This window comes from Pleurodeles waltl, chromosome 7 (assembly GCF_031143425.1).
Source record: "Pleurodeles waltl isolate 20211129_DDA chromosome 7, aPleWal1.hap1.20221129, whole genome shotgun sequence".
In the NCBI taxonomy this organism is placed as follows: domain Eukaryota; kingdom Metazoa; phylum Chordata; class Amphibia; order Caudata; family Salamandridae; genus Pleurodeles; species Pleurodeles waltl.
Window position 1 is genome coordinate 576,127,716 of NC_090446.1, and position 27,085 is coordinate 576,154,800.

The window sequence follows — 27,085 nt, forward strand, 5'->3', positions numbered from 1 at the left end:
ATGCCTTTCAGAATGTATGAAAGGCATTTGCAGTGCAATTTTAAGGAATCGCTAAAATAGCGATTCCTTAAAATTGCGACCCCATTTAGAGAATCGCAAATTGCGATTCTCTAAATAGGAAATTGCAAATAAGGAATCCTTATTTGCGATTTCTTAAGCACATGTATCAAGCATTTCCTAAATGCGAATTGGGCACTTAGGAAATGCAATTACCACCAACAAAAGTTTGGTGGTAACCATGTGCAAATTTTTAAAATGCATTTTAAATGCATTTTTAAAATTGACATGTAGTGCACACATGGCCCTAAGGCATGTGTGCTCCTCACATGTCCGTAAAAATATTTTTGGGGTGCAGCAGAGGGGGCCTTAAGCCCCCAGCACCATGGGATTTGCATTTCTAAAGTGCGAATTCCTAACTGGAATTCGCAATTTAGGAAATGCAAAAACATTCGCAATAGGCCCATAGGTGCAAATGGGGTCGGATTCTCTATTTGCTATTCGGTAATAGCATTTGCGAATTTTAAGAAATCGCTATTACCGAATCGCCAAATTCATACGTACCATTTTGCATTTCTTAAATAGCGATTTCTTAAAATTCGCTATTTAAGAAATGCAATTTCGTTTTTTGATACATCTGGCCCTAGGTTCCGACATTATTTTCCATTGCATGGGGGCTAACTCATAATTGTATTGGTGGGGTATTACCCTACGGTAGTGGTGTTTACGGGTGTGGAGTTACTACTCTGCCAGTACCATGCAACTCATGATTGGGTCCTTCAGATTCAGAAGTGGAAGTAAAACCGATCTCTTCACATCTGGTCTTCATTCAGGAGAATTGACTAAACATGATCCCCTGAAGCAAGGCTTTCAGAATCTGAACTAAGTATCCATGTCAGTGGTATTCAATGACAGCCTTACTGGGGATACTCGCATGTGCAGAGCCAGATGCCCACATCTAGACCCGGCGAGAATGCTGTGCCATCAAAGCTTTCTTACACCCAGCACACTGGCAACCCACATCACTAATCAACAAGCATTTGCAATGCAAAGGGTCTCGCATGTGTTCAAGTTAGAGCTATTAGCGTTGTAAACTCCTAACCGGACTTTTCTTGCCACACAAATCGAAAGAAAAAAAAACGAGTGCGAGTGCGCTATGTAAAATGCAGCGCAATCGTGCTGAAATTGAAAACTAAAAAACGAGCGCGATCAAGCTATGTAAAACCTAGCTCAATCATGCTGCATGGAAAATAAAAAGATAAAGTAGTCCGGAAACCAGGGTGAAAACATGGAGCCTTGTATGTTTTCAGTAGTTGGCCGATGTGCTCAAGAAGGGCTAAACACCAGAAAAGCCATGATGTAGGCATGCCTTTCACTCATGAAATCAAGCGGATTTTAGCAAGCCCACGAACCAATGAAATTGACAGGTGTGACATGGGTGTGGTTAAAAGCCCAAAGAGAGATTACAACAGGGACCAGTGCTTGAGCGCTTGACCCTAAAGAGTATCAGGGTTGGGTTTAGTGATGTTCTTTTTTTGTAAATACAAATTGGTCATAAACTCCTTCACAAGTTCGGCAGCATTAAAAGTTACAAGTGGTTATGCACCACATAGGACACACAACATATAGAAATAATACATGAGACATACAGCAATGAAACAATAATTAAAAATGAAACTAATAGCTTTAGTATGTAAGCATTTGAAAACAACCTTCTTGCACAAGAGACTCGAATTAACTGTGAAGTCCATCAATGGTAAACAGACTGCTTCAAAATTATCTCAGGTGTCTCTGGCTTTCAAAATATGTTAGCTCCATTGCAGCCCGTAAATCTGTTGGAATGCCCACACTATGGGCCAGATGTAGAAAGCTTTTTGCATGGTGCAAACTGCGAAAATCGCAGTTTGCGCCATGCAAAAATCCTTTTGCGATGCACATTCACAATTTGCGAGTCGGTACTGACTCGCAAATTGTGAATGCGACTCGCAAATAGGAAGGGGTGTCCCCTTCCTATTTGCGACTCGCATCGCTGTGCTTAATTGCTTTGTGACCGCGAATACGGTTGCAAAGCAATTTGCAGTTACCACCAGTGTCACACTGGTGGTAACCCATTCGCAAAAGGGAAGGGGTCCCCATGGGAATTCCCCTTTGTGAATGTTGCCAATAAGGGTTTTTCAGAGCAGGCAGTGGTCAAATGGACCACTGCCTACCTTACTCTGAAAAACCGAAACCAAAAGGTTTCGTTATTTTTTTTATTTTGCAACTCGTTTTCCTTTAAGGAAAACGGGCTGCAAATAAAAAAAAACTGCTTTATTTAAAAAGCAGTCACAGACTTGGAGGTCTGCTGACTTCAGCAGCCCACCATCCCTGTGAGTGCAGGGACTCGCTATGGGGTCGCAAAATGCAACCCACCATTTGCGACCCCATAGCGACTCGCAGTCGGTGTCTGAGACACCGTACTGCATCCGATATTGCGAATCGCAAATTGCGAGTCGCACCGACTCGCAATTTCCGATTTGCAAAATCGGACTTTGCTACATCTGGCCCTATATCACATGTAGTTTAGCGCTTTACTATAATAACATATCTATTGCATCGACCGGGTTCTTCGATAATCTAAGCATCTTATGTGCCATCACAGTACTGAAGAAGCAAGAGGAGTCATCATATATCATGGAATTCAGATTCCTAAGGACTTTTCATGTTTTGTGAGCATTGATACTGTTGTGCTCCATGAACATGATATCGGCATTGCAACAGGGCAGTCTTATCACCTGTGCTTTCTGTTAAATTTGTATGCAAGAAAGGACTGTGATCTGTCTACATGCCATGCCACTTTTGTCCCGTGGTGTGTGTTCCATTTAGGAAAGTTGCTTCCGCTGCTGGCTTGGGAGCACATCACAGGGTTTATTGGCTGAATGTATTCTTCCTAACGTAAGGAAAGCATCATTCTTTATCACAACCATGTTTTCCTCTCCAGGGTTCTTCTTGACACAAGCCTCAAACATCGCCACAGATCCCTTCTCCATCATCCATGGAAACGGCAGCATTCACTTTGGACACAGAGTCTTACAGTTCAGAGAACACAATACCACCTGGTAAGACAAGTGCTTGATTTGTGCTGGCAGCCACAGTGGTGGGTACCTGCACTCATATTTGGGGACCAGAACTTTTTTTACCTTCATCAGACGTTGAGGAAGAGTAAGAGAACGAGTTAAAAAGAAAATGTGAGGAAGAGAAAGACCATGGTAAAGGAAGAAAGCAGGAATGAAAAAGAACCTACAGGGTTCAGATAAAGAAGTATAGAGTGGTGAAAAAATCATGAGGTGAAATCAAGACCAAGGGAGCCTTGGTATTCGGCAACCTTGGCGTTTAGCAGTCCTGACAGTGTCCACCTAAACAATATTTGAGGTCCTGCTGTTAAATGTAATTAAATTCATTATTTTATTTCGTTTTTCAGACCAAGTATTTTGTAACACGTGTCATGAGAAGACTGCATGCATGAACCCCCACCACATGTTGGATTGTTTCTACCAAAGGAATATGAAGCCATGCAGAAACCCTAGCTTTGAGTAGGGATTTGACATAGGGGTTTAACTTTTAATGCAGCTCTCATCGTCTCTGAGAGGTGGTATATTAAGGATGGCCGTTAAAAAGGTGGCTCTGTAGCAGGGTGTCCTCAAAGTTTATGTCATGTATGTGGGATTGCTACTACTGGTAACAGACTGCAACAGGTTACCTTTAAAATGTGTGATAGTTTTATGTGTAGCAGCTGCTGTTCAAAGGGTGACTGCTTCACAGATCAAACAACCATTTAACGTGTATCTGTTTCAAATAGTTGTTAAATGGGTGATCTATACAATGGCTCTGTTAATCCAAAGGGTGTGAGGGAAGGGTCATTTACTGTAAGCTTCCAGTGTCACACTGTAATACAGGTTCATTAAAAGAAATATTTGAACCATGGATCCCCATTCGAGACTCCGCTCTGTAATATTGGTGGTCTGACTAAAGGAGTGATCCCATGCCAGTGGAATTCTCTTTTAGGTGGTTCCCTCCCTTCCTTCCTAATCTCCAGTACTTTATTTCACATAGGATTATAGTGGGGGCTCCAGGTGAAAAGAATAACACAGGAAAAATATTCCAGTGCCACCCAGAAAATGGATCCTGCAAGACCATAAAAGGTAAATATCAAAATGACATTGGGACCTAATCCAAGGCTTCCAGAGTCTACATGTTTTCTGTGTTCAATCTGTGGGTTGCTTGTCTGACTTTATTCCTGAAAGTTCATGGCCAGTGCACCATTTCTATCTTGGTCCTTGTATATTGCTTGGCTCATTTTAAGGCAATGTCTCTTTTTGCATGATCACACCTAAGTGTTTGGACTGATGCTGCTGGTTGCTTGACTCTGAAAGTGGACTGAGCCCTGCCTGCCTGTGTCCCGGCTCTTTAAAAGGTATATGTCTAATCAGCTCCCTCACAATTGGCATAAGTTAACTTTCTTATAAGTCACTAATATATGGTACAAGGGCCTGTAAATTCAAGTGTGCCTCATGGACCACAGCACTTATTGTGCCACCACGAGTGTGGCAAAGCATAGCATGACTCCCAGCCCCTATTGATGGCTGGCAGAGCACTTTTCAAACTGCTAACTCGACCTTTCCTTTTAAATTCATGGCAAAGCACAAACCTTTCCTTGCATTATTTTTTAGACACTTCTAAGTTAGACTTATTGAGCCCTAAAGGCAGGGTGTATGATATTGAAAAGATGTGCAAGTGTTTTATTAACTTTACATGTCCTTACAGTAAAAACCCTGCATTGTCATTTTTTACTGTGGAAAGGCCAGTACCCCCATTGGTGGTATGGAGGTACATGCTGATAAGTCATCAGTGATAACTTCTGACTGGGACTACTGAATTCCACACTTCAAAACAACTGTTGCATTAAACATAACTTGCTGCTCAAGTCAAATTTAATGTAATTGTTGCACAAATGGCAACTTTAGAGAGTTGCCTCTTTGTTGCCCAAAGTGTCTAGATTAGTTTACAGTTGCACATATGCCTTTCTCCTCAAGACAGCCTTCTGCCCTCCTGGAGTGAAGTGTGAAAAACCTTCAGGAAGGAACACAAAGGATCTGCAGAGAGCAGAGGTGTGATCTCCTACTGACAGGAAGGCCAACAGAGTGTGAGCCCAAAAGGCAAATGGTAGTCACACATGAGAAGAGCTTCTCTTTTGTTTTAGTAGGCAGGCTGGCATCTCGGACAGAGAGATAGAAGTCATTACCAAACCTGTTTTTCCATGTGTGTGTAGCCTCCATGTAACCAAACTTCTAGGATGGTTTAGGGCACTCCACACACATTACGCTGTCATCAGGTGGGAGAGGATCTGGTAGCCCATTGGCTAGTTTGTCATCACATTCCTGAGGTAGGAAACTGGCATAAAAGTGGCACCCTAGGCACCCAAACCTCAGATCACATATGAACTGGAGAGAGGCAATGGAGAAGGACTACCCTGCTGTTCCTTAGACCCAACAAAGAGAGGCTGCACCAGATCCTGGACTGCACCTGCTGCATCTTTAGCTGGCAAAGAAAGGACTGTGTTTGTCTTGTCCTGCTGGAGGAAAATTCATCCCCAAACCACAGAGAAGGTGACTCAAGAGTCAATTGTCTGACTCCTTGTTAACAGCAGCCACAGGGTCATAAAAGCTAAGAAGTCTGCGTCTCTGAAAGTCCAGTGCCAAGAAGCCGAACTGCCACTGGACACCAAAATGCAGCCTGGGAGACCAAGTCCCAACCCTCAAAAGTTGCACCCATGTCTGCTGGGCCTGAGAGAGTCATCAGAGTACAGTTTAGTCACCCAGGACAGAAGTTACTGGAAGTTAAAGGGAACTGTTATTTTGTCTGTAACCAAAGACCAGTACACCTGTGGCAACTAATTTTGTGCTGGACTTCACCGGGACTTCTGGGGACACTGACCCCTGAGCCACAGGAAAATCCTGACACCAGCTCAGTATCCTTGAGCATCTTCAGCAACCTGCATCCCTTGCATTAGGACCATTCTATTAATTCCTATGGCAGTTCTCCCATACACCCTGGAACTAGACTGGAGACTGTTTTTCTTGTGAGGTAACACTTCACCTGGAAAATACTGGTCCCTGTGGCTGGCTCGTTGTTGGAGGTGGTCCCCAGAAGAGTGCCCTTATAGCTGTTTCCAAGTTACTTGTTGGGGCTAACCCTAAAGTGTGAGTTGCGGTAGATTACAATTACTTAATCTGGTGTGTGAAAAGGTGGGATTTATGGTTTCTTTAAAACTTCGTATCCGCTAAGCCCTCAGACAGATGTTTGTTGTTGAGGTGTCTATTTAAAGATAAAAATACAACCTAATTTTATAAAGTGGTGTCAGATTTTTATCGTGTTTCATTTTCATCTTATTCAACTGTTTTGATGCTTCTTAATGCTTTACACTTGTTCCTTCGGTAACGCTTGACAGCTGTGAGACACAGCTACCCAGGACTGACCTAAGGTTTTACGAACAAGCCTAACTGGGCCTGATCCTGAACTATGTCTTTATTACATGGTGAGGTCACACCACAATAACCACTTTCCTCACACTCACTGTCCTAATTTTGCCATTTTGCCCTCTTTAGCTCAGTTTCCACACCCTTACTTTGTCCCTGCTCAGTGCATTGCTTTCGAACCTCCCTGCTTCTCCATCATGTTCACAACATGTGCTCTTTACTTTGTCCATTAAATCCAACCCCCTCACTCTTTTTTGTACATCTTCAGTCTGTGATCCATGGGTTAATTTGCAGTTTTTAAGTCTATGGTCTTAACTGTCTCTTTTTTCCATTGCAGGCACAGACAGTGTCCCTACGCCCCACCTAGGCTTGACGTTGGAAGGAGACCAGGCAGCATCACGCTTCATTGTGAGTATGTGACCATAGATGTAAAGGCAACGCTGGGTTACAGTGACCACTGGCGAAGCTATCCCCTCACATCATGGTCCCTTACGGCCACCTATGTGTGCTTGGGCACTCTGTCTTCTAACAACATTTTGTGGGAAACCTTGTATGCTTGAGATCTTCTGACATTTTTTTTTTTAATCTGTTCATCATCTGTTTGATATGTGCTCATTCTGAAGCCTCTCTGCAAGTGTGACCATGTTCTGGCTGGTGTCACACGATGTGGTTAACTTATGCCTCATTTCGCCTGAGAAATTGATTTCAACTATGACAGTACTGCGGTGAGTGGCAGTAGTATACCTTTTAAATCATGCCATGACCGTCTGCATCTTTAACCCTTATGATGTTTTTGGTAACTCAGATATTAAATGCCTGGACAAACAAAGGAGGCAGTGAGAGAAGATTTATCAAAAAGCCACACCTTACACTCTTCGACAGTACTTAGACATACTGTAAAAGAGCTACTGTGTTTTGAGATTTAAGCTTGCCTGTGGCAATGTGCTGCCCCTGTAGTAATGCGGTAGTAAAGGTGGCTAGGGATTTACATGTTTAAAATGCTAAAATGACGTCAAATCACGGGGCCTCCTTCATCACTGGGTTTACTCCTCTGTGGGGAAAAATCCCACGATCTATTGTGGTGAAAGTGGCTGTCATACGATCAGTATATTAGGGGTATTGTGTATAGAAACATGGTGTACACACCGACATTCACTTCCTGCGGATATCTATGCCACTGTGAATCACACAGTGTTGCCTCTACAAGGGTTAACTCTACTGAAATAGTTGCCATGTAGACTTGTTGAAAACTGTATGAGTGTGTTATAGAAACTCTGCTGTTACCCCCTTCCAGTACATTAATGTCAAAAGGGTATCTTAATGGATCCTTCACGAGCTATTGTGTTGGCATGTTTCAGCACCATATAAAACCCATACAGGGTCAGACATTCATCAGGACAACACAAGTCAAGGCAATGTTAATTCCTTCCAAGAGTGACAAGAAAATAACAACATGAAGTATGTTCAGACAGATGTAAAAGTCCCTGGAGTCATTGGTTGGGTATGTTTTCCAGTAGTAAATCAGTTGTATTTGTTCTCAATGTCGAGTAGGTCAGAGTTCCCCAGGACCAAAGTCTAGTTTCAAGTCTCTTAGGTCCCTGGCACCACCACCAAATTAAAAGAAGTCAATTAACTACCTTTGAGATTGCTGATTTCTCTTTTTTGCCTTGTCTGGATTTCGTTGACTGGACCGCTTAGGCTGGAGAACCACTGTACAGAGCCAGCTATTGTTTCGATCCATTTACCAAGCCTTTGCCAGAAGCTTCCCTAGTGTACTCCTGGCTTTCCTTCTGCTTTCAACATGCTGGTGCCATGTGTCATAAGCATTAAGAGAGGAACTCGTATATCCCAGACCCGTGAAGCCACCACCAGGAGAGTGCCGGAGAAAAGATGTGGCTTCTGCCTTTTCCCAGAGTTCGGCACACCTCACAGAAAGTTGTCCTTTGACTGGTAGTTCAGCATACATTTGCGCTCATGATTTAAAAGAGCCATGCACTGACATCAAGAACTCTCCTCCAACCAGCAGTGCTTTTAGGATTAGTGTTATATCCAATATAGACTTCGTAACTAAGCCTATATTCAGGAAAGAGCTAAATAGTTATAGTAACAGATTAGTCCATTTTGTTATTTGTTTCTGAAATGTTTTTCACTGGTTCTTCTTTCCTGCATCTTGGACAGAAGACACAAAATACAACTCTGGGTCGGCTTTAAAGTGCTATTGTAAACCACTATCATTCTTAGTTAACTTCACCAGTTCGTAGTAAACCCATTCAGAGCTCCTGCACTGGTTGATCAGAGGTTAAATCATTGCTTCTTCGTTTTTGCTGTCCGTTTGCCTATTTCTTGCTCCTGGCTCCAAGAATCTCGAGTGAACCTGCGCCCTGTAAATCATGATAATAGTCATATAGTACAAACCAGCCACAATCTCAAATCCTGAAGTAACACTTTCATCAGCCCCATGGTTTTCCAGATTTTCTGTGGACCTCCCCTATTGTACATATCAGTTCTTCAAGTATCATGCATTTGTTCATTCTTTCAAACTTGCGGGGTATGTCTTCTGGCTATTATTAATGTTGAAAAGTTCATTTTTTGTATTGCTTTGCAGCACCAAACAACAATTCATCTGATGTCATCATAGTTGTTCCATGAGATTTATACCAAATAATGTGAACAACCATGTAATTCCACACAGTCCAGAGTAACCCAGCATTGATAGATTGTATGCAACACATCAGCAACTCAGTCCTTGTGTCGCTGTCCTAAATAGGCACAGACTATAGTACAATAGCCACTATTGCGAGGTGATGTCAGGTGATGCCTTGCATTTTCCTGAAAGCACAATCAGCAGGATGAGTAACTTTTAGTGGCTTTCCTCGTATCATTGAACAAGGCCATCACTAGGTTTGCTGATCATCGCCGACAGGATTTGAAAAAAATCACGGTCCAAAACTTGGATACTGATGTACACCACTCCTGTTGTATAAAATCACCTGAAGTTGCAGTGTATCTGAGGCAAGACTCCGCAATGTCAGGGTTGACTCTATGTAGACACAAGGAAGTGTAATAGAACTGAAGAACAAACCTGAAACAAAACAATTTATATATATTTGACCCAGTGGAGTATCTTTGGTTTGAGCACAAACAGTAGTCAATCTTTTATCATCAGTCTCTTGCACCAAAGCTCCCTCCCAAGCCAACTCAGGGCACTTACCACACTCGCTTATAGGAAAGACATAGGGCCCAATTACGAGTTTGGCGGTCCAAGGACTGCCGAACCTGCGGTGGTGGTCGGAAAGCCTGACCACCAATTATGATCCTGGCGGTCAGACCACCAGGAGACCACCGCCTGCGCCGGGATCAGGGATCTCAATGGGTTGGCAGCGTCAGAGTAGGTGTCAGTCACGGCAGTGCCTAGTTCTGCACCGCCCGGCTGATCACGACTCCACTTTCCGCCAACCTTTCCATGGCGGAAAGGCTGGGAGAAAGCCAGTGCTGGGGGCCACAGGGGACCCCTGCACTGCCCATGACTATGTCATGGGCAGTGCAGGGGCCCCCCTGCCAGCACCCTTGGAATGTGCTTTGTCTGTAATGCAGATAATGTGCATTCTGAGGGTGCTGGTGTCCAACGTCATTGGTCTAGGCTCCCTAAGGGAGCCGAGGCTAATGCCACCACACTGTTTCCACCGGTCAGCCCGGTAAAAACATCATAATATTATGGGGGGAGGCGGCTGGCTTGACCCCTGCACTGCCCACGGCTATGTCATGGGCAGTGCAGGGCCCCCCCTGCCAGCACCCTTGGAATGTGCTTTGTCTGTAATGCAGATAATGTGCATTCTGAGGGTGCTGGTGTGCAACGTCATTGGTCTAGGCTCCCTAAGGGAGCCGAGGCTAATGCCATTACACTGTTTCCACTGGTCAGCCCGGTAAAAACATCATAATATTATGGGGGAAGGCGGCTGGCTTGACAATGGCCTCATCCCGGTGGCTTCAGCGGTCCAACCGCCAAAGTCGTAATCAGACCCATAGATATTAAACACAATCCCACAAGCTCCTTTAGCATTATTATAGTAACAGCTCAAAATTCCTGAGGGCCTCCTGGAATGTCACAGATCTCGTCAGAGTACGTACTGTCATGTAATGAAAAAATAATGTACCCACTGCGTCACAAATATCCCTAGCTCTTTAATGTCACCCAGATCTTTAAACTCCTCATCTAGGTACCAGTCCAGCTTTAGAGACTCCATACAGAATGTCAAGCAGAGGTCACCAACAGGTTCCCAGGCCAGGTCCAGTTGCCAGTAGTCAGAGTCTGCAGTTCTTGCAGTCTGTTGACTCCCTTTAGCCACACAGGTCATCCAACTGACCTTTGTACCAAAGACAAAAAAGTGGGCTCTAAAAGGGATCAGATGCAGTCCTTCGGGACTCCTCTCAGGTCACAGACAGCAGGTTCTGTCCTCCTCTGATGGTCTGCAGGTCCAGAAAGTGTTTTGTCCAGTTGTTTTGGGGTGCCGTATTTACACCTAGCACCAGCTAGAGGGTGAGCGTGGGTCCTAAGCACTCCCAAACAAATGGTGTAAATGTTTCCTTGGCCAACCTTATCCTCTTTTTTAGTAGTTTCTGTTGGCTTTACTTGCTTTACTTCAAACAGGCCTAATATGCCATGTATAAGGGTAATTTCAAGATGTACAAAGTCTTTGGCCACCCTAAACTTGAGCTCTGAGGCTGGAGAGGTGAGTGGGGTGTAATATGGTAATCCCAGTGTTTTCCCACATCTAACTAAAATCCAGTCTGACATAGGTATTGTACCGACAACAAAGCGAGAGTCAGAAGTCTGACAGGACAAAAGCAGGATCCTTCAACAAACATCCAGGGGATAAACAAGTGTTATTTTGGCATTCTGTTCTCTCCCTTTCAAGTATGCTCAAGGTGATCCATGTGGCTCATCAGACCTGTCAAGCAGGATTTCATAGAGTGGCATCACAGGATACCTACAGCCCTCACTCTGAATATGCTGTTGAGCTCAGATGAGTCAAATGTGCCCATTCAGATCAGCCTATTCGTTTGCCTAGTAGGCATTTCACATCTATTGAAGGCTGAGCACAAGCTAGGAGAAGCTGGGGCACTAAAGCAAATTAGCCTCCAGGAACATCAGGTAAGGAAAAGATGACTTTTTTTTCAGAGTGAATTTATTAAAATCTGACTTAATGATTGAGTTGGATTTTTAACAACAATTAAAAATAGTTGTTGATTTTTCTAGCTGGTCCCATTCCTGAAATACAGTAATACTATTTCATAACACTTTCTAGAATTTCACTGTGGGATAACCAGCCTTCTTACAGTGAAAATAGGTTTTGGCTGCTAGTCACTGTAAGGACATATTAACTTTAAATTTCTACATTTCCTTCTTTTAAACACCATTCACCCTGCCTTGCGGGCTACATACTTACATAGAGGTAACTTATTAATATTTGAAAAGAAGGTTTCCTTCTATCAAAAAGAGTTATTTTGACAGGTTGCTCTGAATGTTTTACACTGAAGCAGTTAAGTTACACAGGGTAGACCTGACACCACCTTTGCACTGCCACTGTAGTGGATGGCACAACAGGTGCTGCAGTCCAAATGTGGCATTTTAATTTCCATGCCCAGAGTGCCATTTCTACATCCTATACTGTGGACTATAGCAAGTTAAAGATTCCAATTAGAAATAAGCCTATTAAAACATGTTTAAAGTTGTAGCACTTGCACTTTGCTACCGGTTAGTAGGAGTAAAGTGCAAAGAGTTCTAAAGCCAGCGAAATAGATATGACACGAGTCTAGGGGCGTTGGGTTGGGAGGGACATCATTCAAAAGATTTGTCATTTCCTACAATCACACCAAATACATACATACTAAGATAACTTCAGTCATCTGTTTTCCAATTTTCTTATCTTATTTTCTATAGCTTACTCATTATTTCCAGTTTCTTGGGCCCCTTATGTCAGTAAACCTGTAAAATAACCCCTCTACAATTAATCCACTTTGAGTTTTAAATGCAACTAATACATGCTGTACTTTACTACAACTGCTTTCATTTTGATGGAAAATAATATCTCTAAACCACCAGCGGTGAGACTAGATAAAACATGGCATCAGCTCATGCCCATATTATTAAGTAGTACTTCAAAACCAACACTCAAATATGGACATTATTTCGAATACTATATACAATATAGTGAGATTGTTTTATTATAAGATGCTATCCATAAACCCTTGTTCGTTTATAAGAATTTTAATTTAGCAAACTCAATAATTACATTCGTTGTGAGCACGAGCACTCCATGTGCAAAATTTTAAAATCAGTATTGACGCCTGAACAGTTATTTCCTCACTGACCTATTTAATAAAGGCAACCACTAGAACATGTTATATGCTTCGGATTTCCATGTCTTCTCAACTAGTAAGACGCTAAAGAATAGCACCAGAGCCTAATCGAATGGAAACTCTATAGAGGCCGGAAAAACTGAATGGGAATTTAAATTATAGAGACTACCACGACGGAATATTACAAAATATATTTTCAAAAAATTCCAGCTACAGAAAGTCAACTCGACTTGAAACTAAACCACTGCAAAAAAAAATTAACCTTTATTTCTACATTTACTACTGAAACTTAGCACACTGATTATTTTATGTTTGACGATTTTCACGTTTGACACAATTATATGTGTATTAGTTCATCGGACAACAACCTTTGGTTACAGATGCAACAGAAACATTACAGACATGCTTGCAAATGTTAAATATGTATTCATTTAAACATAAGACCGGCAGATGTCTATGTGCACAACACACCTACTGCAACAACGTGACAGGAGGGGAAGAGGTGAATCATTCTTACATTTGAAATAACATCAAATTAAAGGACTTTTCAACATTGATTCAGAATCTAATATGTTACATAGTGAAACAAAAGGACAAAGATTTACTGCGTGAACATAAATAACGTTTGTTTAAAATCACTGAAACCTTCAGAAACACCAAGTTTTACTAATGATAATAATTACTTATTGCTAAATAAAACACTTATTCCATTTATAAGCACTGCAAATAACAGGTGATAGATAGCATTACCCATTTGTGGTACTGAATTTACTCACCTCATAAAGATGAAAGGCTAAGTCTACCTTCCCGGGGTTTGAACTCATGACGGCCAGAACACCACATATGTCTGCGGCAAATATTCAGACCACCAGACCTATTTAGAGAGCACATTAAAGTATGTTCATGTCCATATTTTACAAATTCTGAAACTGTTACTACCTATTATAAATTGAACAGAGACTGTGACCCTTAGAGGCTTAAATGCTTTTTTGATTCCATGTATGTAATAGCTTCATTACTTTAAAAAAAAGCCTGAAAGCCTGATTTCTTCGATTGGCATTACATTATTTGATATCCCGAGATCATCAGTGTGGCACGTATGGAAAAAATATTTATTTATGATGATTTATTGTCACTATTATTTTTTACTTTTTATTTAAAATACACAAATTCTGTTTGAATCTATCATACACCATCTATAACAGATATCACTCTTGAAAGACGTGAGCAGTGATTACGGAACCACGATTAGCTATAGAATGTGATTTAGAGTTGAGGAGTTATTGGAAAATTCTGTGTTAAATACAAAGGAGAAGCTACAGTTGGAATTCTCTCTAAAATTGCAATTGCATTGTGGAAGAAATTCCAGCCGTTGCTCACTCTGAATTAAGAACTTCTTATGTTTCTGGAGGATATTCCATTACTACCCAAATGCAAATTAGGCCAAGGCTTAGAAATATTCATTTTGAAGCATCCATTTTAGGAGTTGGAAGAGAGTTTTGGTTCCTGTTTTCTTGGCTGAGTGATATTGTTATATACAGGGTATTTAGCAGGTGGAAAGAGAAATGATACACTGTCTGAGGAAAATTAAAGTTGGAGAGGGCTGAAGTCATAGAGTAATCGAGATACACAGAGTGATTATTCAAAGAGTTTTAGAAGTACCTTAAAAGAGGTAGGCTGCAAGGAATTGTTTGCTAATCCTACACCTATAAATGCCCACAATACATATACAATTAAGGAAAAATACTAGGCCTTTAGAGGTATGTCAATCCTCTATGACGTCAAGCATGCTTCTTTGGTATCGAGATACTTTGATCATAAGGAAAATGTTGGCCTTGAAGCATATGTGGATACATGACAGACAGAAGTTCAGACCATGGTGTATGTTAGGTTCGGACATAGTACACTACCAGCGCGCAACTGTCCATCCATTTGGAGGACATCTGTTGACAAGAATGTTTGTTGTAATTGTAGAATGGGAGGTAGAGAAACAGTTTTTCATTTTATGCTTCTTTTTGTACTAAATCCTATACTGATGGGTGCTCTGGGATATGGTGTTAAACTTCCAATTATCCACTCATGTCACTTGATCAGTCAAATACCCAGAGCTTGGTTGTTTCTATCTACTATTTGCAGGCATGTGGCCCAGGAATCCCCCACCAATGCGAAGACAGCACGTTCCTGCACGGCCTCTGCTACGTCTTTGAGAGCGGCCTGAAGATGCAGGAGATCACACCGGGCTACCAAGGTAAAGACAGGAGCCATGGCAGCACCACCCAGACCACCTCCACCTATTGCACCACGAGGCTCCTATGAGCGGGCTCCCCTGAGTTAGTCACCCAAGTGTGACAAAACCAGCAGCAGAACTGCGAGTAGCAGGCATGGGGTGCCGCGGAGGATGCCTGCAAACAAAGGGGGGTGTTAGGGTGGGCACCTCACTCCAGGTCTTCACAGGCAATGTTTCTACTGTCAGGCAACAATAAATACACAAACGGAGAGGCAGGGTAAGCATGTGCACGTTCAGTGTTTTCCATCACTAATAGAATAAAGGTGACTCAAGAGTGTCACATCTTCGGGTGCCTGCTATTGGGGTGTTGCAGGATACTGTGTCAGACATGCCGCCAACCTCAGGCAGGCCTAAAGCACTTTCATAGTATGGAGCTCTTCCTAACTCATAGTATGAGGCGTAAAGGTTATTGCTGGCAGTTAGCAGTAACGCTTTGTTCAACAAGGCGCAGTAAATGCAGACAGTTCCTGTGGGTGTACGTGCTTTCTAATTTGGGACACACATGACGTGCTGATGTGAATATTTAAAATATAGTCTTGTAAAATGCACCACTTGGCCCAATTTATTAACACGTGATCTGGGGTGGCATGCGGAGTCTGTGAATGCCGCGGATGGCAGTGCCCTCTCTGTTTCTCTGCTTACACCAAGTCTACTCTGGCCCCACACTTCTCTCCTCCCAACATGAAACTGCAAGCCGTCCCGAGGAGCTCACGGCACTGAGAGGTAGCAGCAGTTCCTGGTACATTTTGCCTTACCACTTCAATCATTTGTTGACTGTAATTTCCCTATTACACTATGCAGCTCTCCACTGTCTTCTGGCTAGACTTGCGCTGCACAAATACCACTTACATACATTTGACTCAAGAATCGTGGAAAGAAATGGTGCGCATGCATTGTCTTCACTCCACCCTCACCACATAGGCCGTTGCATCAACCTCCGTCACCCCATGCTAGGCCAGTGAGAAGTATGCTATGTTTTTTTCTTCTCTTGCCCATAGTGGAAATAAGGCCATATTGGTTGAGGCTAGTCATCCCTGCTGGGAGAAGGAGTGCTCAATGTATGATGGGCTTCAGGGATGATTTTTGGATGATAGAATTTGGGAAGGGGATAATTACTGGTCATGAAGCTGGACTGTCATAACTCATTGGGACAGTAGCTGGTTTTCCGTGAACTGTCCATTGAATCAGATGCCGTCTGCACCCCTCTGGCCTTATTGAAACACTGAGGCATTTCGTGAAGAATGAGAGTGCGTTTTAGAGATTCTGAGCAGTCTTGGTTCAAACTAAGTTGTCTCTCCTTGCACCCAGAAATGCTGAGAAACTAGAATGAAAGACAGACATATCAGGGAAGTTATATTTTCTCTCCCTTGTGTCTCACCTAGACTTTTGGAGACACGGCCATAGCAAGTTTTGTACCTTAATAACTTCCTAAAGTAAAAAGTAACTGCTGATCTCCCCACTCAGCCGCCTTTGTTGATGTGCACACTGTTCAGAAGATGTGGGTCATCCTTCAGCTATGTACATATGTGTGTGTATTCATGTGTGTATATGTGTGTGTGTGTATATATATATATATATATATATATATATTCATAAATGTATGTTCTGTGCTTGGCATGTTCGTGGGCCATTGCATGGCTCCTGGGTGGGTTGTTATACTAGATATCTATGAATCCTTGCTCTCATCATATATCACACTTACCTACCCATCATCATATGTCATGTCTCTATCAATCTATCCTCCATTCCCACTCTGACTCATCCCAAATCCATTCTACTACTTTCACCTCCTAAATAACTCTGCCTAAGGTCTTCCCTCCGCTTCCACATCTAACTCACCAAACCTCACTTTACTACATGACCTCCCAAACAACCCTACTAAATTCGCCCTCATTTATCTCACCCTGCTACTATGATCTCCCTAACCCTTCCACAGACTCTTCCCTCCTCCATCCCCTTTACTCATCCCAAGCCTAAATCATATTACCATATACTCCCAATTAACACTTCTGGATTCTTTCCTCCTCCACCCCTCCATTACTCCAGTCAATCTAACTAACAAACCCTCATATCTGCGGCTCAACTTAACTCATAATAATAATAAAACTGTACTCATATTTCCCGATACCAATCCATCACTAATTCTTGTTGGGTTCCGGAGTAGCGTGCTACTCGCCGAAAAGCGCTTCGACGCCTCGTCAGGGGTAGTAAGCGCTATATAAATACTATTACAATACAAAACAATACAATACAATACAGTACAGTGTGAGCCTCGTAGCAGGAGTCAGACACTACGAACAGCCCTGTTCAGTATGGCACTAGTGAGAAGTACAGACTGTCCGACTTTAAACAGGTAAATAGAGACAGGCCTGCTTTATAATGAATGCATAATACACTAGAGGTAGAATGTGTGCAGCAACTCTCTCACGTGTTCCTTGCGCTCCCTCTCTGCCTCACCTCCTCAGCCAGTCCCCAGGAGCAACTTCAATGAGCATGAAATGTTCAATGTGCTAAGATCAGTCTCAGTGCACTGTGGAATGCTTGAGCCCTTGCATGCAAACTGTGAAGTGCACTGTACAGCTTTACCCTTCTAAGCCAATTTCGATGCAAAACATTGCACTTTTTTCTGTTATAGTGTGTCTGTGCGACTTTTTAAAAAGTCTACCAGGATCAGGCTAAATGCAGAAGAAAATTCTAGTATAGAAACAATCGCTACTTTGACCCGGTTTTGTGCAGATGGTTGCACGCAGATGTGACTAAGCTACAGGTTTCAAGCAGATGCCACTGGGCTACCTAACTGACTACTGAATGATTAAGCTGGTGCTTGTAAAACAGTGAATGCAGTGTTCCTGCTGTGCAGTGGTTTAAAGGAACGCTGAAGAAAAACATGAAAAGCATTACTAATCAACCATTGGTTGTGCAAGGAGAGAGCATAAATGCATGAAAATAAACTTGGGCCCTTATTTATACTTTTCCTGCGCCGCATTTGTGCCATTTTTTGACGCAAAAGTGGCGCAAACGTACAAAATATAATGGGATTTTTTACGTTTGCACCACTTTTGCGTCAAAAATTGACGCAAATGCAGCGCAAAAAAGTATAAATCATGGCCTTGGTGTGATCAGCCAATGGGCAGATTAGTTGGGAAGGTCCCTCTGACTTAGTGGTCCAAGATTTAAGGGGTCCCTGAGATAACAGGACTTTTGCCTGTAGACTTTGCAGCAGTGTGGCCATGGGCATGAGAGACTCAGGCCACTATACCGCCAGTGCTGGTGGTATTTGTGGCTCCCTATTATGACATTTCTGTTGGGCTAGCGGATGGAAACAGTGATTCCGTCTGCTGGTGCAGCAGAAAAGTCACATCAGTATTGCAGCTGGCTCATAATAGATCCGGCGGGAAAGTTGATGTGCAGCGGGTGTAGCAGCACTCGTCGCGCATTTCACTGCCTGAAATTTGGGAAGTGAAATGCGCGATGGGGCTGTGCCTGGGGGCCCCTGCACTGCCCATGCCAAGTGCATGGGCAGTGCAGGGGCCCCCAGGGCCACCCCAAGTCCCCCTTACCGCCAGCCTTTCCATGGCAGTGTTTACCACTAGCGCTGCCCTGGGGATTATGACCGCCTGGCGGTCAAGTGGAGGGGCCAGCGGTATGGCCGTGGCTAATGCACTGGCAGTACACCGCCAGCCTGTTGGCGGTGTTGCCGTCAGTGTACCGCCGGCCGCCAGGGTCGTAATGAGGCCCTCTATGTCTGGGGCATGTGCCTTCCCTGTAAGGGGAACCTCTCTCACTCTTTCCATCTCTTGTTCTCGCCTTCTTAGAATGCGTTAAAGGAAAAGTGGACCTCGTGTTCCTCTTCGATGGTTCGGATAGCATGACCGGCGACCAGTTCAAAAGCATCACTGATTTCATGATCCGCGTCATGGACCGTCTACAAAACACCACCATACAGGTAATAGGACTTGCAAACAATGGATGTGGAAGGAAAGGTTTGGGAGGGAGGGGACAGACACCAAACCGAGAGAGGAAATGGACTCCACAGGGTAGCAAAAAAGTAAGCAAAATGACTCTATGGGACAGATGGAAACACTGGATCTTTAGATTGATGGAGTATGTTTGTGTACGACCGATTGAAGTGAGTGGTGGCGAACGGGAGCTTGTGATTGAATACAACCAAAGGGTTATTTGAATATGTGAGCGTCAGCAATTTTTTAATGTTTAATCAAAGAGAGAACCATTCAGGCTTAAATGGTCTGGAATCAGACTTCTTGAAAAAAACAGGCTTGCATAGTATTGCACAGAGAGACAACATAGACTTATTTCAAGCACTAAAAGCTTTGTACCTTGCTAGCAGGGAATTCAGAAATGAGAAAATGCAGACAGGATGTAATTGAAATCATAAAAACAACTAAATGGTCAGATGCCACTTTAGAAGGGTAGAAAATGTTGATCAGGCCCAGCCTTGGTGTCAGTAAGGGCAAAATGGCTTAACTTCATTGCTTCCCTTCACCAAAAGAGCTCATAAGATCCGGAAATATTCTTTAATGAACTTTTACTTCATAACAACATCCTGTTAACTACAGGCATTTATAGCCACTTGGGAACCTCAGCTTCCCCTGTTTTGGTAATTTATAGCCTAATTTAGAGTTTGGCGGGGGGAACTCTGTCACACAAGTGAAGGATATCCGGTCAGCCGTAGATCAGCTGCATTACAAGTGCAATCAATACGTTGGACAGAATTTAAGTCACGTTAGTGACAGGCTTACAGCCAAACTCTAAATAGACCCAAAGGCTTTGCTGGATTGAGCCCATAGTGACCAAGGCCGTTTGTTCAATGAGGAATCTTTGGAAGATTTTTCTTTTGTAGAATATTCAAGATTCAGAGTTATTTAGTGTCTCTTCTAATTTTGTAAAGCTGCATGTTTTTGACATGGCCAGAACATTTAACACAAACACAACAATAAATGGAAAAGAGTACAGGGTATAGATTGCCCTTTTAATGCTGGTATACCAAGGCCACGTCACAAGGACTTTTATAAGAGGTACAAATTGGTACGCTCAGAGACCTAGCAACTAAGGCACCAGTAAAAACAAATTCCCAACATGTCTACTGTCCTTTGACGAGCCCAGTTATGTTCCTCCTCCATCTGGAGCAACAGTAATTCTAAAATATTGACCACCCAACAACAAACACTCTTCAAAAGTGGTCCAGGACTTGATGATGTGATCCCAGGTGCTGGCCACATTGCTTCAGGAAAATGAGCTTCAGTCAGTGTTAGACTTTTCATCCTTGGCGTGGTCTCCCTTAACTTTTTGCCTCTGTTTCCCAGGTTGTTGATGTGTGCTGGACTCTGTTTTTGCTGTTTTTGTTAGTCTGGGCACTTTACCACTGCTAACCAGTGTTAAAGTGCAAGTGCTCCTATACAAAATGTGTATGTAATTGGTTCATTCATGACTGGCATATTTGATTTACTAGTAAGTCCCTAGTACAGTGCACTAGAGGTGCCCAGGGCCTGTAAATCAAATGCTACTAGTGGGCCTGCAGCACTGGTTGTGCCACCCACATAAGTAGCTCTGTAAACATGTCTCAGACCTGCCACTGCAGTGTCTGTGTGTGCAGTTTTTAACTGTAAATTCGACTTGGCTAGTGTACCCACTTGCCAGGCCTAAAGCTTCCCTTTTCTTACATGTATGGCACCCCTAAGGTAGGCCCTAGGTAGACCCAAGGGCAGGGTGCAGTGTATGGTTAAGGTAGGACATAGTAATGTGTTTTATATGTCCTGACAGTGAAATATTACTAAATTCGTTTTTCACTGTTGCAAGGTCTGTCCCTCTCATAGGTTAACATGGGGGCTACCTTTGAATATGATTCAAGTGTAGATTTTCTTTGGGAGCGGATAGAAATGGGGAGTTTGGGGTCTCTGAGCTCACAATTTAAAAATGCATCTTTTTAGTAAAGTTGATTTTAAGATTGTGTGTTTGAAAATGCCATTTTTAGAAAGTGGGCATTTTCTTGCTTAAACCATTTCTGTGACTCTGCCTGTTTGTGGATTCCCTGTCTCGGTCAGTTTGACAGTTGGGCTGGTTGCATCTCTCACTAGGCGGTGACACAAAGGGAGCTGGGGTGTAGCCTGCATATCCTGATGAGCCATTTGTGCTAGGAGGAAGGGGAGGAGTGGTCACTCACACCTGAAAGGGCTGTGCCTGCCCTCACACAATGCAGTCTCCAACCCCCTGGTGTGTGTCTGGGGCCTGGCCTGGGCAAGGCAGGATTTCACAATCAAGAGAGACTTTCCTTTGAAGTAAGCCTACTTCAAAGGGCAAAATGGGTATAAGAAGGGCACCCAAAACCACAGACTTTAGAACACTTTTGGAAACCGAGAGGAACATCTGCCTGGAGAATAGCTGAAGAGCTGAGGAAGAAGAGCTGCCCTGCCTGTGACTGTGCTTTGTGGAGCTATCCTGTAGTTGCTGCTTCTGCCTGTGCTAGAGGACAAAGGCTGGACTTTGTGTTGCCTTCCTTCTTGTGAAGATCTCCAAGGGCTTGATTTAGAGCTTGCCTCCTGTTGTTTGAAGTCTCAGGGACAGCAAAGACTTCTCTCTGCCAGCACCTGGAGTCTCTGGAGAGACTCCTACCCTGCCAACTGGTGCCCATCCAGTTCCTGGGACCCTGAAAGGAGAAGCTGGCAGCCCAAGAGTGAGAAATCCACGCACAGACTGCCGTGCGGGGAAAAGATCGACGCAACTCCGATCTGCGGATGAAAAATCGAAATGCCGCTGGTTTCGCGGCTGAAATTCAACACTCGCCTGCAATGCGACCCGAAGATCGATGTCCGGGGCTGAAGAAATGACGCACAGCATCGCTGACGGAGCTGGTGAGATCGCAACCCGCGCTGCGTGGTTTTCGGATGATTGTGCGGCTGAATTTCTGATGCAAACACCACTGGGCGTGTTAAAACAATGCAAGGCTAGCCCAGACCCGAGACTGGTGACCGGATTGATGCATTGCTCTCCTGTGGAGAGAAGAAATGACGCACGCCGTCCTGACTAAAGGAAAACGACGCAAGGTCTCGGTCGTGGGTGATATTGATGCATCACAAGCCTTTTTTGACGCACACTCGCCCATGCAGGGTTATTTTTGACGCACCTAAGGTACATTTTCATACTAACAGTGTTAGTGTGTGTTTAAAATTACAAGAAGACTCTTTTTGCATTTTTAGTGATAACTTGACTTGTGTATTGTGGATTTTTGTCGTTTTGGTCTTGTTTTCTTTAGATAAATATTTTCTATTTTTCTAAACCTGTGTTGTGTCATTTTGTAGTGTTTTCATTAAGTTACTATGTGTGTTGGTACAAATACTTTACACCTAGCACTCTGAAGTTAAGCCTACTGCTCGTGCCAAGCTACCAAGGGAGTAAGTAGGAGTTAGCTGAGGGTGACTCTCTTTTACCCTGACTAGAGTGAAGGTCTGTGCTTGGACATGGGGTAACCTGACTGCCAACCAAAGACCCCATTTCTAACAGTCAGTGTGAGAGAAGATCTCCTGTAACCTGGTGGGGATAGAATACAATGTTCACATTCCAGATTATTGAGCCTGTCTTAGGTTAGAAGCAATTGGGTGTCCTAGCACAGGTGTATAAAGATGCCTCCATTCGGTATTCCGTCCATGTAATGATGGTTTCCCATTCAACAGCTCCAAAATGCTCATGTCGCCAATTTGTGTTTTCTGGTTAGATACACAAGCTGCCATATAAATAAATGTATTTGCCTGTGGTTGGAAACACAAGGGGGCATATTTATACTCCGTCTGCGCCAAATGTGCGTCAAAAATGTTGACGCACATTCAGCGCAAACGTTGCCCCGTATTTAAACTTTGACGCCCGAGCCTGCGGACGACATAAGTCTGCTGTGTGCGTCATTTTTTGGATGCAGCAACCCGCCTTGCGTTAATGATATGCAAGGTAGGCGTTCCTGTCCAAAACAATTCTTAAACGGCCGTGCGCCGTATTTATGCAAAAATGACGCACGGCCGGGAGGCGGAGCCGGAAAATGACGCACAGCCCGATTTGCATCAAAATGTAATGCCTGGGTCAGGGCAGGCGTTAAAATGGGGCAAACACACCTGTATTTAATCAGAACACAAAGAAGCAACAGCAGAGCAGCAGAGCAGCAAAAGGGAGACATGGAGGTGATTCTTATCCAGCGTACACGCAGACGCAGAGCCCAGCAGCTACAACAGCAGCTACCACAACACCAGCAGGGACCCCAAAGGCAGTGCAGAAGGCAGGAGAGGATATTCCGCCCCAGAACAACCCTTCATGTCCTCAGGGAACACGACATCATCCAGAGGTACAGGTTGAACTGGCAGGCCATTCAGCAGCTGCTGCGAAACATTGAGCCGCAGTTGGCACCCACTTTGCTGACACCCCGCACCATCCCAATAGAAACCAAGCTGCTTGCCGTACTTCACATCCTGGCAAGTGGCTCTTTTCAAACAACTGGTGCCCTGGTTGCCGGAATATCACAACCATCATTCTCTGCCTTTTTGCCCAAAGTACTGGATGCCATCATTGGACATACACCCCGCCACATCTGCTTCCCTAACACACTGCAGAAGCAGCAGGAAACAAAACAGGGGTTCTACCTCATTAGTGGCTTCCCACACGCCCTTGGTGCAATCAACTCCATACATGTATGCCTTGTGCCACCTGCTGCAACTGAACACCTCTACCGCAACAGGAAGCACACACATTCCATCAATGTGCAGGCCATTGTCGATCACCAAGGATTGATCACCAACATCGTGGCTAAATATCCTGGGAGTGTCCATGACTCATTCATCTTCCGTCACTGCACCATCAATGAACACTTCCAGGATGGACGGTATGGCAATGGACTACTTGTTGGTAAGTTCAAAAACCTACTTATATACGCACTGCACAGCAACCCTCTAGGACAAACAACACATGCACCACGACAGCAACATGTCGACAGGAACACACTGAGGTCGTGACACCGCTAGGCATGTTTCTTAGGTCACCATTGAACCTGTCACACATCGGAAATTAGTGTACAGTCTAATGTTAAGACGTGAAAGATCACAACGTGTGGAGTGGGTTGCCTAAATGTCACCTTGCAAATTGTAAGTGTCCCAATGACGTTTACATTAATCCATTGCAGAAGTCTAAAGGTATGGGATGTCCAGGGTACATTGATATGAACGTGTTAACAACACTGTCAAAATGAATCTGTGTATGGAACTATCATCTCACCCCCAGTGAAGACACACAGACACCTGTATCACAAGTCACAATGCTAGGGAGGGCACACTGTACTGCAAATCCCAAAACATACTGCTGACAGCCGGTCAGCAGCCAAACACTTGTTCAGGCAAGGAAACAACACAATACGGATGGTACATCCTACAAGCCTAGGATGCGACATAATAACACAAAAGAGTCACAGACAACACAAGACAACTACTGCCATGAAAGGTCATTTCAATAGGGCTAGCTACATCAACATGATCCCCTTCATTTTCTCTTGCAGCTGATCAGGGGTATGGCATCCAGCCATGGATAATGACCCCTTTTGGCAACCCGAGTACTGCAGCATAGCGTGCCTACAATGACGCACATAGGAGGACACGCACCATAGTCAAGAGGACCTTCGGCATCCTCAAGTCAAGGTTCTGGTGCCTCGACATCACTGGTGGTAGCCTCCTATATTCCCCGGAGATGGTCTGTAAGATCATCCTAACATGTGCTATTCTGCACAACATTTGCATAAAAAGGAACATTCCCCCTCCTGGAACCCGAGCCACACATGCCTGAAGAGGAGGAAGAGGAGGATGGTGGCCTGCAACATGAGGGGGAACTACAGAAGACAGCTGCTGGTTTACACAGGCGCCAACATATCGTGAACAATTTCTTTTAAATATAATCACCATCACCACTTTATGAACTAATTTAAATAAACACCTATAATAACCACCGTATCATCGTTTGGCTCTTTATTTTTGCACACCTTCATCTCTAACTATCAGAATAAGAGTGTTGCCTCATGGAGCATTGCTGATATACCGACCACACCTATTTCACACATACATGTTGAAATCAAGGTCCAACGCAGCATATGGCACACAACTAAGACACTATCACTCAATAAGGGGAAAACAAACCTCATACATGAGGCAGTTGATGTGCTTTTGCATCAGTAACAGGAATGTCTGACCAGACCCTTGACAGCAGTAAGTCCAACTGCATCCAATATTTGCAAGGACTATCTGTGACCAGAGTTCCATAGAAGCAGTACATAGACAGCACAAGTGCCACACATATGAGCAGCATTGCGCACATGACATTCCATGTACATGTCAGTCCATTTTCTAACTCCTGACACCCATGCACCTGGTCACAACCCACCTGTCTGAAGAGGTCCCTGGAATACTAAAATGTGTACCCTGATATTCCCTCCTCTACACACACAGCTTATCAATGGCAATCCAGTGTGCTACACCCTTTCCTATGATATGCCATTGTCATAGAACATCTGACTGCATGGACATAAGGTCAATTAATACACTGGCTTCTAGTTTCCAAGCCCTGTTAGCACCTGTAGATTGCTTCCCGTGTGAAAATGTCTGTTGGCCATTAGAATGCAAATCCCACCTACAGGACTTGTGAGAAACAGATGCAGCCCACACCTGTGATCACCTCCATGCACACCACCCATTTGAACAAGCACTGCCCCTGCTGATGCCTGGATCAGCATAGGAGTTGCCATTTTGTCAAATACACCGTTAAGCATTGATACTAATTAAGCTGTGTAACACAGCCCTTGGGTTCATTTGTCACCTTCAAAAACACAGGACATACACAGTCTTAGTCAGACCACTGATTATGTAACTTGTCAAATTGCTGGATCCTGATTCACCCTGCATTCTGTCAGCCTGACTGGCATCTGTCTGTGCATCCCACTAAAGTATCCCTGTGTCTACATATGTACCACACTTGCGTTAGCAAACCTCTCATTCATCAGGGGGTATTTAGGCATGTGCTTCTTCAATGCATACCCAAATACATTGTATAGCATCATCTGCCTTTTAACTGTACCATATGAGTTAAATCCTCTGTGAAAACCAAAATTCATGGCCCATCCCTTGTCTGGGTCTCATTTATGCATGAATGACAAAGTGTGACAGTGTCCCAGGGCCGTATGCAGGGATTGGGTACGGGGCCTTCAGCAGAACCAGCAACCTTTGATAATGTCCATGAAAAATCCACACGTCAGGACCCTGACGGTTCACACACAGAATTACATTGCTCACAACATATTGATGGGCCGTGTGTGGTGAATAGCTGCGAGAATAATCGGCACAGAGGCTATGATGTTCCCAGATGCAGTGGGAATTGCAGAGGCTAACCTGTGTACAAATGTTGTAATGACACCTGCCGGAACATGACACCTGAGACATTATCTCACTCTGCACACCAAGGTTGCCCTGTTGACTGTCTCATTACACGTCTTTAGTGACAAGATGGGACCATCCCCATGTAGGTTCTCATGTCCACATCCACTTTACTCACATTGATCAACAAAGGATACTCAGTAGATACAGGAATAGCTGCCACTGACTCATGATGAGTCCTGGACCGAACTGTGACAAATTACACCCCAAAAAATATACAGGATCAACATTGGACCACACACATGAACAAGACACCTATGTGCAATTGATCACTGGAAATATGTGGACACGTGCTGCCTCGTCTGCTGGTCCACCACAGCCACTTGAGAGTTGTGGCGCAGTTATATGACCTCAACTGTGGTGTCATCATACATTTGTGATTCACCTTTGTCTGTCTGGGCAAACAACATGGTACCCACTTCCTCAATGCATGTGTATGACTCACTGTGGGATTCACCAAC

The 27,085-nt window shown here is 43.8% G+C and overlaps 1 protein-coding gene across 1 annotated transcript in view; it reads left to right on the plus strand.

The window, feature by feature from the left end:
* ITGAL (integrin subunit alpha L) overlaps positions 1-27,085 on the plus strand; it is a 448,305-nt gene that overhangs the window by 102,977 nt on the left and 318,243 nt on the right. The window contains exons 2-6 of the mRNA XM_069244383.1: positions 2,978-3,095; positions 4,090-4,178; positions 6,850-6,920; positions 15,009-15,120; positions 18,975-19,105. Coding sequence (XP_069100484.1) covers positions 2,978-3,095; positions 4,090-4,178; positions 6,850-6,920; positions 15,009-15,120; positions 18,975-19,105 — 521 coding nt within the window. The remainder of the gene's footprint in view (positions 1-2,977; positions 3,096-4,089; positions 4,179-6,849; positions 6,921-15,008; positions 15,121-18,974; positions 19,106-27,085) is intronic.